This window comes from Aquila chrysaetos, chromosome 2 (assembly GCF_900496995.4).
Source record: "Aquila chrysaetos chrysaetos chromosome 2, bAquChr1.4, whole genome shotgun sequence".
In the NCBI taxonomy this organism is placed as follows: domain Eukaryota; kingdom Metazoa; phylum Chordata; class Aves; order Accipitriformes; family Accipitridae; genus Aquila; species Aquila chrysaetos.
The window spans coordinates 37,299,162-37,314,710 of NC_044005.1; the positions used below are offsets into that span (position 1 = coordinate 37,299,162).

The following is a 15,549-nucleotide window of genomic DNA, read 5'->3' on the forward strand; positions in this document are numbered from 1 at the left end:
CGAGCCACCCTTTAAAGGCGCGCGCGGCGCCCGGCGCCCGCAGTGTCCCGGCAGCGCCGATCCCGCCGCCCGCCGCCTCCTCCTCGCCCCGGGACCCGCCGCTCCGCTCGCCCCGACGAGGCGCCGCTGTTCGCCCGCCCTCCCTCGCCGGGACAGTCGAGGGCTGCCCGAGGATACTAGTCGCCGGTACCCGGAGGTGAGGGAGGCCGGAGCCGCCCGCCCGGATCGCTCTCCCCGCAGGTAAGTGCTGAAGCGGCTCCCGCCGCGCTCGCCGTCCCCTCCGAGGGCGGCAGCGGCGGGCACCTGCGCCGTCCCCGCTGCCTCCCGCTGCGCAGCCTCCCCGCCTCCGGGGAGCCGCTGGGCGGCGGGTCCTGGGTGCGACGGCAGCGCGGTGACCTCCTTCCCTGTGCCTGCCCGCAGGCTGGTTCAGAGGCAGACCTCTGCCATGGGGCCGACGGCTGCTCTCTTCCTCCTCCTCCTCATGCTCGGCGACTCGGAGGCCAGGCGCACTGCAGGTAAGAGCCGGTCGGTGCTGGTACGCGGAGCCGTCAGGGAAGAGGTGGGAGGGGGGAACCGAAAAACCCACCACTTCTTGGTGCCTCTGCAGGCAGCCGAAATTGTGCTCGGTAGAGCAATGAACAGAAACTTTTTAACCTGAGCATCAGCTAGTTGAGAACAGGAAACTTTCTCTGGTGTGGGAATTTCTATAACCTTCAGAAACACAAACGCGGAGACTCCGGGACTTGAGCGCATGGCTTGTCCACCTGTGCACTGGGCAGAGGAGAGGGGGAACATGATGTAGGAACTGCCTGAAGGAGGAATGGGGCAATAGCTGCCGTCGTGGTGCTACAGAGAAGCTGCTATTGGGCTTGTTGTCAGCCAGCCAAAGCAAGCTGACTTTGCTGCATCCTAGCATAGGAATACTGCACTCTGGGCTTCTGCTGTCTGTTTCTCCTCTGCTAGAGTCTAACGAGGTGCCAGAACGGCTGCTACCTCTGTGTGTCAGTCAGCAGGTACCTGGCATTCCTGTGCCGACTGGCTCCTGTACAAGAATGCACATGCACTGCTGCGCGGCAGCTCCGCGTGGGACTGCCGTACCATCAGAGCTACTGTCTGTGCTCTAGCGTGAGGTGCTGTACCTTGCACAATACGTGCCACGAGCCGCTATGTTAAGCAATCCTGGGAGATATGTACCTACTCAGCCTTTTCTTGTCCCTTGCTCATGATCCTTGTTCTGATCTCTCTGCAGAGTCTAGGAGCGATGATAACAGCGTCTTCGATCTCTTTGAACTCATCGGCTTCATTCGGAAGGGAGCTGGGCGCCGGGCACCCGGGGTGCACCTGGTGAAGGGACCAGAATCCTCCAGCCCTGCTTACCGCATTGAAGATGCCAGTCGCATCCCTGCTGTCCCTGACTCCAAGTTTCAAGACTTACTAGATGCCATCCATGCTGAGAAGGGCTTCATCCTCCTGGCCACTCTCCGGCAAGCCAAGAAGAGTAGAGGCACGCTGCTGTCCGTGGAACAGAAAGATGGCTCTGGTCATGTCTTCAGTCTAGTATCAAATGGCAAGGCAGGCACCCTGGACCTGAGCCTTTCTGGTGATGGCAAGCAGCAATTAGTGTCAGTAGAGGATGCCTTGCTAGCTACAGGACACTGGAAGAATATCACCCTGTTTGTGCAGGAGGACCGGGCTCAGCTGTATGTGGGGTGTGAGAAAATGGAGAATGCTGAACTGGACATCCCCATCCAGAACATCTTCACTAGGGACCTGGCCAGCAGTGCCAGGCTCCGTATTGCCAAAGGGGGAGTCAATGACAACTTCCAGGTAAGACTTTCACTTATGTTTTTGCCTAGTATTTTCAGTCATTGGCCTTGAAGGTGCATTAGCTACTTAACCAGCCTAAATAGCTACAAAAACTTGGCTAATAGGGAGAAAGGGTTCCACCACTGACTAGTTTGTGTACACCTGATATGGACGACCTCTAAATCTACTAAACTTTAACAATGGAGTTTGAAGGGTGAAGCATTAGATTTGCAGGGATAGAACTTGCTGCAGCAATAAGAAAGCACTGAAGCTTCCAAACAGGTAGTTGTAGCTTCGTTGCTCAGCTTCTTATGAGATTCAGAAATTTGTGGTTTTTTTTTTTCCTTCCTGCCTGAAGAGTTGCCAGGTCCTTGTGGTCAAGGATGAGAATGTTAGGAAGCAGGGCTTGTTATCATTAAGGAGAATAAAGCAACATGCTTCACTTTGCCATCTGTCTGTCATGAAATTACTCATAATGATCTTGCATCACCTTCAGTGCCTACAGGCTCTCTCCACAGAAGTTGTACTTTCCCTTGCAGTCGCTGCAAGTAGCTGTAATTCTTCCTCTGCCCACAGGGACTGCTGCAGAATGTGCGGTTTGTGTTTGGAACCACTCTGGAAACTATCCTGAGGAACAAAGGCTGCTCCAGCTGTAAGTTTGCAATCTTCTGAATCCAATGACCTATTAAAAATAAGATTCCTCCATTACATTGGGAAGACAAGTTGAAACAGAACTCAGAAGTACGCTGACATGCAAATCCATGTTGCATAAGAAATAAGATTATATTTCTGCAGGCACCCTAATGAACCTGGTGGCAGCTGTTTAGCAGGTGTTACCCTGGAATGATAAATGCACATGGTAAAAAAATGCATTTACCTTATGTGTGTTTTTGTCTCTTAGCCACTAGTGCGATCATTACTTTGGACAACCCCATCAATGGTTCCAGCCCAGCTATCCGCACTAATTATATTGGTCATAAAACAAAGGACATCCAAGCAGTCTGTGGTTTTTCCTGTGATGAGCTAACAAATATGTTTGTGGAACTGCAAGGGCTCCGGTCCATGGTTACAACACTTCAAGACAGAGTTCGCAAAGTGGTGAGTGTTGGTTAAATTCATGGTACCTTTCATTAACTGGCACTTAGTGAATGAATTATAACCTGCCCTTTGAGAGCTTGGATAAACAGTAGTAACTTTACTCTATGACTTTTGTGGAAAAGGCTGTTTTCTGTATTAACTTCTAAATACCTTCTCTCTGCTTCACTTCCCTGCCTCCCCCAAGACTGAAGAAAACGAACTCATTGCCAAAGTGGTCCAGATCACTCCTGGAGTATGCATTCATAATGGAATCTTGCACAAAAATAAAGAGGAGTGGACTATTGACAGCTGCACTGAATGTACCTGCCAGGTAAGATTCCTCACATTCATAAATCCTCTGTATATAAATTCATGAGTTGAAATTAACAGCTATTTCTAAAATGACATTCTTTGTTAGAAAGTGAATCCTACACAGAACTGGGCATACTACAGTAGCCAGAGAATTATTCAGTTTATTTCATCCTACTAGATCCCTGGTATAAAGGCAGCTTTCATACAGTGTTACAACAGCAGTATTTTAGAAAATTATACAAAATGTCACTCTGATATAGCTGTTGACACACTTCTAGTTCCTTAATTTGGGGAATGGCTGTATTCTTTATGTAAGTCCATGAGTAAACTAAAAGTCAGCATCAATAGAACAAGTTGATAGTACTGTCAGCTTTGCTCCCTGGAATGCTTTAGATCCACCTTCTGTCCTCACTGAACCTCCTGCTGGCTTAGTAGGGAAAGACATTCTAATACTCAGTAAAGGCTCTTAAACTTACGGGGTTTTTTCTTTAACAAATGCTTCTAGCCGTGTCCTATTAGCTGTTACAGATTATATGGAACAGCAATCCCTTCCAGATTTCAGTTTAGCTGTTTAAACCCCAGGATCACCTGGCAAGATATTTATGCTTTGTGTTCCGCTTCTGCGGAATGTTGTAAAAGTACACCAAAACATAGTTTCAGAGTTTAAAGAAACTCTTTGCTTGCTCCCTTTAACTGTAAGTATACCTTAGCAAAAGCATCTTGGAGTATCAGTCTACCAAAGAGTGGGTTAACTTGCCTGCCACAGTTTAGAAACAAAAGGCTGAGTATTTGTACATGTGCAATCCAAGGCATCTCACCAAGTTCTGCATCTGCTTCAATAGGCCTCTACATCTTTTGTCTTGTAGTCAGCAAATGATACTGTGACTTCTGTATTTGCCTCTTTCCTACCAACCCTCTTACTCAATGTTGGCTGTAATTGCCTTAATGTAGTCATTTGCTTGGGGAGATTAAAATAGTAATCATGAGAGCATTCTTCTGACCAAGCTGCTACCTTCAAGAAGCAAAACTACAGGCTGCTCTTTAGCTCTCATTGAGATTGGAGGTGGGTGTCCTTACCCTGCCCACTTGGCTTAAAGATCAAAGACATCTAAGTATAAGTTATAGATTTCATGGTTCTTGAGCAGAGTCCACTAAACTCATTTTATCTTTACCATATAATCAGCTTAAATCCATATTAACTGAAAAGAAAGTTGGCTTCTCATTCTTATTTCATTCCCTTGAAGTCTGACCTTGCACTTGAGTATCACGTGATAGTCTTTTACTCTAGCCAGCATCTGGCAGCTACTCTTGATCAACCTCTGCAAAACCAAAATACTTCTGCTCTTGGCTGAAAAATAATGGGTGAGAATGGGAACGAGATGAAGTTTGACTAAAAATACCAGTGTTGCATTAGCTCTAAACACAAGGGTCTCTGCTTTAGAGAGACCTTTAAGTGCTTCTGCTCCTTTAAGACCTTTTAAGTGCTATTGAGTCCTTTAAGTGCTGCAGAAAAGACCTCTTTATCACTTAACCAGACTCCAGACGTTGTTTATATTCAACTTGCTTATTGCAGTTCTCTCAATTCTTTATAGAACTCTGCCACTATATGCCGGAAAGTGTCCTGTCCTCTCATGCCTTGTTCCAATGCCACTGTGCCTGATGGGGAGTGCTGCCCCCGGTGCTGGCGTAAGTACTTAATACCTTCACACTTCTGTAGCAGTTGGCTTCATCTAGCTAGACACACGCTGCTCTTAAGTATACTGCAACTGGATATAACCTTGCACCACTGGAGTAAGGTTAGCATGATGCCTCTTTGAGGTTAATCACTTAAGCAATGCACGTCAGCACTGAAACATTTGAGTTCATGGCCTTTATCTTGTACAAGAAAGGAAGACGCATGTGGCTTTTGAGGACAGTTGTGTCCTTTTTTTGTGGAGAGATGGGTGGAAGAAAAGACTATGGAAAAACACATACCTGGAGTCTTATTCAGAGCTGTAACAGAGTTGTATCCCTCTGCAGCTAGCGACTATGCAGATGATGGATGGTCTCCTTGGTCTGAATGGACTTCATGTTCTGTGACCTGTGGGAATGGGATTCAGCAGAGAGGGCGATCCTGTGACAGTCTCAATAACCGCTGTGAAGGGTCTTCTGTACAGACTCGGACTTGCCACCTTCAGGAGTGCGATAAGAGATGTAAGTACTTAATCTACTCACAGTGGTAATAAAACACAGGCTGCTTTTATTGGCTTAATTTTAACAGCAACGATTACCATGTAGCATTGTCACTGGGATGGAGCATTGGCTTCTAGCTTTAAGGACTTAAATTAATTGGGTAAAGGGAGCAGGTAGTTAATGCAGCAAATAAGCATGTTTGGGCACTGCTCCCAGGACAAAATTTGAGGCCAGATTAGTTATGCAATTTCTCTAGTGACAAAACAACTTGATCTGTGATGGTGCTGAGGCTATCCAATATATATGGAGTCTTTGGTACAGTTCTGGTACTGGCTATGTCCTAGGTGTTGTGCAGCTGAAGTCTGTTCTTCAGAAACTATTAACAACAGACATCTCCCTCTTGTAGTTAAACAGGATGGTGGCTGGAGTCACTGGTCACCATGGTCATCATGTTCTGTCACTTGTGGCACGGGCATCATCACAAGAATTCGTCTCTGCAACTCTCCAGTACCACAGCTGAATGGCAAACCTTGTGAGGGTGAGGCAAGAGAAAACAAATCCTGCCAGAAAGATCCTTGCCCAAGTAAGTGTGTCCAGATAGTAACTACTGTTCAGTAGCTTAAAAATGAACTTCCTGAGTAGATTACTATATAATCTAGTTCTAGTAATCTTCTCTCTTTAAATTTAGAGGTGGGCTAGGTAAAACCTCACAGGTTAGTTTCAGATGAAACCAAACTGTTTTGATGAAAGTAAACTGTTTTCTATGGCTCTTCTATGGAGTCCATTAATTCTGTCACTGATGGCTTAAGTGCTGTCACTATAAAAGTAATTGTCCTTAGGTAGAAACTAGGTGTACCACTGAATTTAAAGCTATACATGTCTTCTAACTTCTATCTCCCTTTAGTTAATGGCAACTGGGGACCATGGTCTCCATGGGATGCTTGCACAGTGACATGTGGAGGAGGACTTCAAAAACGTAGCCGTCTCTGCAATAATCCTGAGCCTCAGTATGGTGGGAAGACTTGCGTAGGTGAAGCTAGAGGGACTCAGGTCTGCAACAAACAGGACTGTCCAATTGGTGAGTATCCATTTTCCCATAAACATCTGAAGGTTGTGGACAATACTGAAAATACAGATTAAAAAATTTGACATAAGTCTGTAAAACACAAGTGCTAGAGTTTTAAACCAGCATATTGGCCAAATACAGTACTGCAGCAGCATGGTAAGTGTCCCTCATCTTAACGCTTTCTCATTTGTTTCTCAGATGGGTGTCTGTCTAATCCCTGCTTTGCGGGGACTACATGTACCAGCTCCCCTGATGGTTCCTGGAAGTGTGGTGCCTGTCCTGCTGGCTACCATGGTGATGGTGTTCACTGCCAAGACATTGATGAGGTAAGAAGACTAGAGTTTGCTCCTTGAAAGGGAGTGAAAGCAAATGGGAAGGAAGAATAAAATCCTGGTGTTTTATAATGCTAATTATTGTTCTTCTCTATCTCAAACTTGTCTTTCAGTGCAAAGAGGTTCCTGATGCTTGCTTTGTCTTCAATGGAGTGCACAGGTGTGAGAATACTGAACCTGGGTACAACTGTCTGCCTTGTCCACCACGTTTCACTGGGACACAGCCATTTGGTCGCAGTGTTGAGGATGCCATGGCTAACAAACAGGTATTGTCAACTTGAGAACTGTTCTGGGTTATGAAATCTCACAAAGTTTGTAAACAACAGAAAGCAGCTATGCATTTCAGGGAAGAAGGACTTGGTACATTTAATAAAATGTCATCCTCTGTGAACAGACAGAAGGATTAAGCAGTTTCTACTGGAGTTCAAAATTAGTTTCAAAAATTGGTGTCCTCAGCCATGGAGGGTTCAGATGTTATACATAATTTTAGGAGAGTAATTTAATGAGTATTCATTCATGCCAATGGCATCCTGGCCTGTGTCAGAAATAGTGTGGCCAGCAGGAGCAGGGAGGTGATTGTTCCCCTGTACTCAGCACTGGTGAGGCTGCACCTGGAGTCCTGTGTTCAGTTTTGGGCCCCTCACTACAGGAAAGACACTGAGGTGCTGGAGCGTGTCCAGAGAAGGGCAACCAAGTTGGTGAGGGGCCTGGAGCACAAGTCTGATGAGAAGCGGCTGAGAGAACTGGGGTTGTTTAGCCTGGAGAAGAGGAGGCTGAGGGGAGACATTATCACTCTACAACTACCTGAAGGGGGGTTGTAGTGAGGTGGGTGCTGGTCTCTTCTGTCAGGTGGCTGGTGATAGGACGAGAGGAAATGGCCTCAAGTTGCAGCAGGGGAGGTTTAGGTTGTATATTAGGAAAAGCCTTTTTACTGGGAGGGTTGTCAGACATTGGAACAGGCTGCCCAGGGAAGTGGTTGAGTCACCATCCCTGGAGGTATTCAAAAAGCACATAGACAAGGTACTCCAGAACATGGTTTAGTAGGCATGGATGATGGTTGGACTTGATGATCTTGAAGGTCTTTTCCAACCTAAATGATTCTATGAATATGTGCCTTAGAGATATTTTAGTGCTTGGTTCTATTTGAAAATAAATAAGGTTTGAACAAGAGAAATAACAATTAGTGCTAAAACTGCTACAGGAGTTGGAGTGGAAGAAAGTAATGTATAAAGCTGTTTTTTTTTCTGATTGAAGGATAGCTGATCATAACAAGCGTGTATTCTCCATGTTTTATTTGAATCTCTGGGGAAAAATGAGGGATAAAAAGATGTTTCCAGTGGGTTTAATTTCTGTGTCATCTTCTAGGTCTGCAAGCCACGTAATCCATGCACAGATGGAACACATGACTGCAACAAGAATGCCAAGTGCAATTACCTTGGCCACTTCAGTGACCCCATGTATCGCTGTGAATGTAAACCAGGCTATGCTGGCAATGGCATAATCTGTGGAGAAGATACTGACCTGGATGGATGGCCAAATGAGAACCTTGTTTGTGTTGCCAATGCCACTTACCACTGTAAAAAGGTAAGTTTATCCTGTTTTCCCATCTACTGTTATAACAGCCTGTCTGAGAAATACACAAAATATGTTAGGTGTGAGGTATAAAGTAAGTCTCTAGTTAGAGCTATTAAACTATCCTCTCTGCAAATAAAACAGGTAAAATACCCCTCTATGTAAGGATACCATTGTCAAGGTATTGCTAGGAGGCTCTTGTTGGTTTAGATATTCCTGCAATATGGGGGAAAAAATGAAGCCTGACACAATTATAAAAGTTTGTTATAAATGTTCTAGGAAGACTCTAGTTTAGGCTATACCTATATCAGCTTTGCTCTGACAGGTATCTGTCTCCAGGGGAAGAAAAAGAGGGCAAGATTCTAAAAAGCAGCTAAATCCTTGTTTTAAGTATTACAAAGCCATAGTTCAAATAATTTTTATCCTCACAGTAGCAACTAGCTAAAATAAAGAGAATTACAGTAAGATAACACCTACCTGACTGAGGTATTATGATTTTGCCTAATGATTAGATCTTACGTGCTAAAATCCCTATTGTAGTCATGCCAGGAGTAAACACATCTGTGTACTTTCTCCTTTCTAGGATAACTGCCCTAATCTGCCCAACTCAGGGCAGGAAGACTATGATAAGGATGGGATTGGTGATGCCTGTGACAATGATGATGATGATGATGGTATTCCTGATGACCGGGTAAGACAACACAAAAGAACAGCCTTTGAGAATGCAGCTTTCCCATTCCCCTTCCTAAGGCTGGGGTCTAGCTTCTGACCTTAATCTTGAGAGGACCCTAGGACATTGCTGGCACTGATAGCTATCCTAGAAACCTTTAGAGAGGCATAACTATGGAGACAAACTTTCTGCAGCTGGCTGAGCTTTGGAAGTGAATCTTCATTTTTATTCAGCCATTCCTACACTCATGCAAGCAACAGGGTGTTTTGAGATAGAAGCATTGCAGTTTTAACTGTTTCCCTGCCTGTCACTTCTCCTTTTGTATAGCAGTACAAATATAAGCAGAATCTGGTTGAAGCTTTAATTTGACTCTTTTTAAAGCTTGACTTCTTTCTTGCTCTTGCAGGACAACTGTCCATTCATCTACAACCCACAGCAGTATGACTATGACAGGGATGATGTTGGTGACCGCTGTGATAACTGCCCTTACAATCACAACCCTGATCAAACAGACACTGACAACAATGGAGAAGGAGATGCATGTGCAGTGGATATTGATGGAGATGGTAGGTGGCCTCTAATCACTCCTTTAGATGGTTTTCTAATCACAGATTGATCAAAGGTACCAAATGTACCACTGATTTCCTACCAGAATTTCATCCCTGAACACACAAAAGTTCTTCTCTGGTGGTTTCAGGACATAAAGACTACTGAAGTAAGTTATGGCTAATGGAAATTTGCTTTGAAATATACATATTTTGGCACAGTTAGATTCTAACTCTACTCTTGCAGGTAGTAGGAACAGAAGTGTGTGGCAGAGCTAGTGATGAGTCAAGTTTCAAAGCTTTCAAATGCAGCTCAAAATGCTTTCAAAAATATATCAAGTAGTGTGTAGTGGCTTTATATAGTTCTCTGCAGCATTTAGATGTCTGACTTACATGAATGCACTCTCCTTAATTTTGCAGGGGTCCTTAATGAAATGGACAACTGCCAATATGTCTACAATGTAGACCAGAGGGATACAGACTTGGATGGTGTTGGCGATCAGTGTGATAACTGTCCACTGGAACACAATCCTGACCAGGTTGGGGATTTGCACTATTTAAACAGAAGACTGCTATTCTAAACAAATAGTGTTGTGTACTGTAGAAGTTATTTGAACAACAAGTTACAGCTTAAATTTGACTTGTCACAAATCATTCTTATTAATCTGTCAAATGGTGCCTTTATCAAATAACATGCCCTCACAGTTCAAACAGCTGCTAGGTATTTTCTGAAAAGTAACTCTAGTGACAATCTGTGAGACTACTGCATGTATTTGTCTCCTAAACATTTCTTTATTTTTTTCCCTTTCTTAGGAAGACACTGATTCTGACCGCATAGGTGATCAGTGTGACAACAACCAGGACATAGATGAAGATGGCCATCAAAATAATCTTGATAACTGCCCCTATGTGCCCAATGCCAATCAAGCTGACCATGACAAGGATGGAAAAGGTGATGCCTGTGACCATGATGATGACAATGATGGTATCCCTGATGACAAAGATAACTGCAGATTGGTTGCCAACCCTGACCAAGCTGATTCTGATGGTAAGATGGCCTATATCATAGTAACACTTTAAGAGTATCTTCCAATAGATTGACGCTGTATTTTTTTCACACTACTTAAGGTTGGACAAAACTTCCAAGTAACAAAAAGACAGAATGTCTGTACTGCTGTTATAGTGCTCCTCAGGAATAAGAAGCAATGTAAAAATGACCACGTAACCAAATTAGGAATAAGTTGCTATCAAACTGGAGGGAAAGGGCATTTACACAGTAGCTGTTGTGGCTTCTATAGTGTGGTGGCCACCTGGGCAGTTAGAGATCTGCACTTAAGATTTCAACTCCAAGTTGTAAGACTTGGAAGCAAACAACAATGGTCATATAATGGTGAAATGACTTGTGACCTGCAGGTGATGGACGTGGAGATGCTTGCAAAGATGACTTTGACCAAGACAGTGTGCCAGACATAGACGATATCTGCCCTGAAAATGTGGACATTAGTGAGACTGATTTCCGAAGATTTCAGATGATTCCCCTGGATCCCAAAGGAACATCTCAAAATGATCCAAACTGGGTTGTTCGTCACCAGGGTAAAGAACTGGTTCAGACAGTCAACTGTGACCCTGGCCTTGCAGTTGGTAAGGGGAAAATTTTAACTCTTAACAGGCACTACACTGTTGTTGTTGGTTTGGGTTTTTTTTTTTGGGGGGGGGGGGGGGGGGGCGGGGTGGGGGGAAAGAAGTTGAGAAACTATTAAGGAGTTGTTTAAGAACTGCAGAAGAGCAGTGCCTAAAAATTTCTTCTTTAATGCCCCCATAGGTTTTGATGAATTCAATGCTGTGGACTTCAGTGGCACCTTCTTCATCAATACAGAAAGGGATGATGATTATGCAGGCTTTGTATTTGGCTACCAATCTAGCAGTCGTTTCTATGTTGTCATGTGGAAGCAGATCACCCAGTCTTACTGGGACTCCACACCAACCAAAGCTCAAGGCTACTCAGGTCTCTCCATCAAAGTTGTGAATTCTACCACCGGTCCGGGAGAACACCTTCGTAATGCTCTGTGGCACACAGGGAACACTCCTGGCCAGGTAAGAGTGGCGCTTTAATAACCTACTCTTCTGCACTGTAAGGCAGGTTGTTCTTCCAACAAGTTAGACGCAGGGGGTCTGTATGTGCTGATCAGAATGGCATAGCTTTCTTGACAAAGACCAATAATTTTGTAATTATCCCCAATCATGCAAAACACTGTAAAAGAATTAACAGGATTGTATGCTGCAGATGGGCTTTCCAGCAGCAGTAAATCAATTGTTTCTGGAACTGTGGAGTAGTTTCCTACTAACATATTTAAAAGTAAATTTAAATGCAGTTGATTTCAAAGGAACCCATTACAGAGCCTAATGACTGACTTTAAGCCTTTACTAGTCATAATGATGATCATCAAGCCACCTTCATGTCAAAATAATGGCTATGTTATCTCAGGCCTTTGGTTAATAAAAAAATACTCTTTTGTAGGTGAGAACTTTGTGGCATGACCCTCGTCACATAGGCTGGAAAGATTTCACTGCATACAGATGGCGCCTCAGCCATAGACCAAAGACTGGTTACATCAGGTGAGCATCATCCTCTTATCTTAAGTAATTATCACAAGGAAAGCAGATGACTGTAAAGATGAACCTAACAGCAGCTTGTCATAGATGGCTGACCTATTGCCTCTTTGTAGGGTTGTAATGTACGAAGGGAAGAAAATCATGGCAGACTCAGGACCGATCTACGACAAAACCTATGCTGGTGGTCGGCTAGGATTATTTGTCTTCTCTCAAGAAATGGTGTTCTTCTCGGATCTTAAATATGAATGCAGAGGTAAGGAAGACATTGTATTTAAGAGATCCTATATAAATGAATTGGTTCAAGAAAGCTGCTCCTGAGAAAAACAGAATGGATCAAGAAATAAGAGCTACAAGGGAAAGATCACCCATGGATCTTTCATGACTTGATCTAAAGTGAGTTCTGCAGGCAGAAGCAGGGCATCTTCTGGATGAACTCCTTAGAGTTAAAAGTTTAAATGCAAAAAATCTAAGTATATTTCTATCCTGTTATTTCAAAGTATCAGAAATCCATGTTAAGTTCCAGATATGAAATATATCTTGAATCTCCTTTTAAAATGCTGACTAGAATGAATCAATACAGCTGACAAAGTCCAAGGTAAAAATGGAAAATATTGATTTTAGCAAGCAAGAGTAGTGTCTGACATGTAAAAAACTGATTTGCTTAAAAGCAAGCAAAGTAGGTTGTCCATATATTGCACTCTTGCAGTTCAGTGGAGATAAGTGAATATGACTAGTTCCAGGTGCCCTAGTCATCTTAAATTGTGACTTCATTATGTAATGGTTACATAGACTAGATTCTGAAGTCTAACTCAAGAAAGTACATAAGCACTTTCAGTTTTCTCTAACAATATGTTCTTTACAAATGTCTCTAAGGATTAATGTCTTAGATGTAATCGAGCATAATACACAAATATTTAAATATCTTATTTTTCTTTTTCACAGATCCGTAATCACAAGGTTACTGGATCCAGAGACTATTTAAAAATGCTGGTATTGCACCTTCTGAAACGTTTAGCCTTACAAATCCTGGGACCATTATATTATTCCTTCCTTTCTTCTTTCTGCGTAAATGTGGACTCAAAACACATGATCTGCCTCAAGAGAATGCTTTTGAGAGAATGAAAGTGAGAATATACTTGGTATCTGACCTCTGCTGAAGTGGAAGGAAACAAATGTGTCTTGCAAATGAGAATTGTCTTCACTGAACAAGCACACTTCTTTCAGTAGGAAAGACATTTGTTTGCTGTTTATCACAGTGCAGTGTCACTGCCTCTAACTGGAGGTCCCATGGAGTAGCATTTTGTAAAAAGAACATCTTTGGATGTGCTGTGGACTACTTAAACTGAAGACCTTTCATTGTGTGGGGGGAAAAGGGTTTTTGGGTGGGAGGGTGAACTCCAAGTCTTCTTTTCTTTATAGGGGAGAGGAATTTTTTTAATGAGGGCTGTGCTACCTTGGTTTACATCCATTTAGCTTGGAGAAATTATCATCATTTTATGTCATATCTTTCAGAGGAAAACACAGCCTTTTTACTCTTTGTGGTGAGCTAGATCAGCTGCTCTATTACACAGGACAAAACAGATATTCTAAAGCTGATTTCCATGGTGGGAGGGGGAAAGCAGATAAAAACTGGCACACTGGATCACACCAGCTTTGGGAGAACTGGGTTTTACAATTAGATTCTGTTTTTTCCTGATTAGATGCAGATCTTTCTTACCTTTTAAATGTTTTCTTTCAGATATGGTGCCAGAAAGCACCGCCATCTCAGCTAGCACTGTGCTGTCCTTCAGGAAACCAGCATGTGCTTTACCTTTTATGGTTAAAAAGGCACAAAAATAATAGTAATGAAAACATTCCTTTTCTACATGCCAGAGATGCTTTAAACCCCTCACTTCTTTGGAGGGAAGGGGAAGGGGCCTGTAGATATAAATACTGAAATTGCAAAATATTTATTTTTACTATCCTTGATGTTATAATGACTGAGAGATTATTGATTAAAACAACAAGAAATGCGTCAAGACTATCCACCTAATCATTGTTACAAGTCTTCACGACTGTAAGATTGTAAATACAGATTATTTATTAACTCTGTTCTATATTGAAACTAGAGGGGTTTTAGTAGAGAAAAAAAAGTCTTGTCTGGAACAGATAGTGGTGATGTATTTGTTACAAAGAGCAATTTTCCCATAATGGCTTTGAGGCGCAGGGAAAAGTGGCAGGGTGAGGAATGGGATGTTTGTTTTTCTCAGTCTGAGCTCAATGTTGGCTTTTCCTTTCTTTGTGCAAGGCAGTTGGTAGCCTGGCAGGCAAGTGTTGTGCTAAAACTCAAGTCCCTTTAGCTGGTAGCTGTTCCTGTGCTAGAGATGAGGGGATGCCATTTACCATCTTGGTGGTTATTTAGTGCTGGGAAATGTCTGCAGTGCTTTAGCACTGGTCAGTGGGCCTGACACAAAACTAGAGTACTTGCCCTGAGGAGATGGCAGAGAGGGGCACAATGACCGCAATCAGTAACCATTCCAACTGGCTATTAGTGCCGCTGCACACTAATTACTGTAACTAGTGATGTGCAGCTACAACAGAAGGAATTCTTCACGGACTAGACAGAATTTCAGGATGCTCCTTGCAAAAGAGGGAGAGGGCTTGGTGTACATTAAAAGACTGTTTTCCCCAACAGAAGGAGCAGCATCCTTATACCTATCATATTTCCTTGTCTTTTCAAAAAAGAAGAAATGAACACAGTGAAAGTTTTACGTACAAATATTACCTCATTGTTGTGTGACTGAGAAAAAACCTTTGGATTAAGCAGAGTTCAAATGTCTAACAAACTTTAAAGCTACTGTAGTACTAAAAAGTTGATGCTGTACATAGTCAAAATTTCTTTGCAGAAAATGTATTCCCAGTAAGGAAATGGCATTGGAAAAAAAAATGTCAAATGCAGTTTCTAATGTTGTGTTATATTTTTTCCTGACATCTTGTATACCATTGCTTGTATTTTTATAAATTATTTTTCTCATTGCCATTGTAATAGTTAATCACATAATTGTGTAGATACGCTATTTAAATAATTTATCATGAAATGCTACCTGTAGAGTTAGTATTTCTATTTTTATAAAATGTTTGCACACTGAACTGAAGATTTTTTTTTTGCTTCCCTCCTCCCAATGTTTTTGCTAGCATAATTTTCTAAGAACATGCTTTTTTGTAAACATTTTTAACCATTTTCCATTTTAAAGTTGTCTAAGTTGTACAATAAAGCTTGTTACATACAAAGAACAATAAACCAACAAAGACATTTATATTTACACCTTTGTGCTCTAGTTTTATTCATGTTTTGTAATACTTCTGTGGATGACAAGATATGTTACGTCAAATTAGGCTTCAAAG

General features: G+C 42.7%; 1 protein-coding gene across 1 annotated transcript; it reads left to right on the forward strand.

Moving 5' to 3' along the window:
- Positions 1-35: 35 nt before the first annotated feature.
- On the forward strand, positions 36-15,467 carry THBS1 (thrombospondin 1). Its single transcript, XM_030002637.2, has 22 exons — positions 36-240; positions 421-515; positions 1,250-1,827; positions 2,383-2,458; positions 2,708-2,904; positions 3,089-3,214; positions 4,788-4,881; positions 5,215-5,388; positions 5,774-5,950; positions 6,272-6,445; positions 6,632-6,759; positions 6,879-7,031; positions 8,131-8,349; positions 8,921-9,028; positions 9,414-9,573; positions 9,973-10,091; positions 10,366-10,600; positions 10,966-11,193; positions 11,375-11,646; positions 12,071-12,168; positions 12,279-12,418; positions 13,108-15,467. The coding sequence occupies exons 2-22, from the start codon at positions 446-448 to the stop codon at positions 13,113-13,115; spliced, it is 3,534 nt and encodes a 1,177-aa protein (XP_029858497.1). The 5' UTR covers positions 36-240; positions 421-445; the 3' UTR covers positions 13,116-15,467.
- The last annotated feature ends 82 nt before the right edge of the window (positions 15,468-15,549 follow it).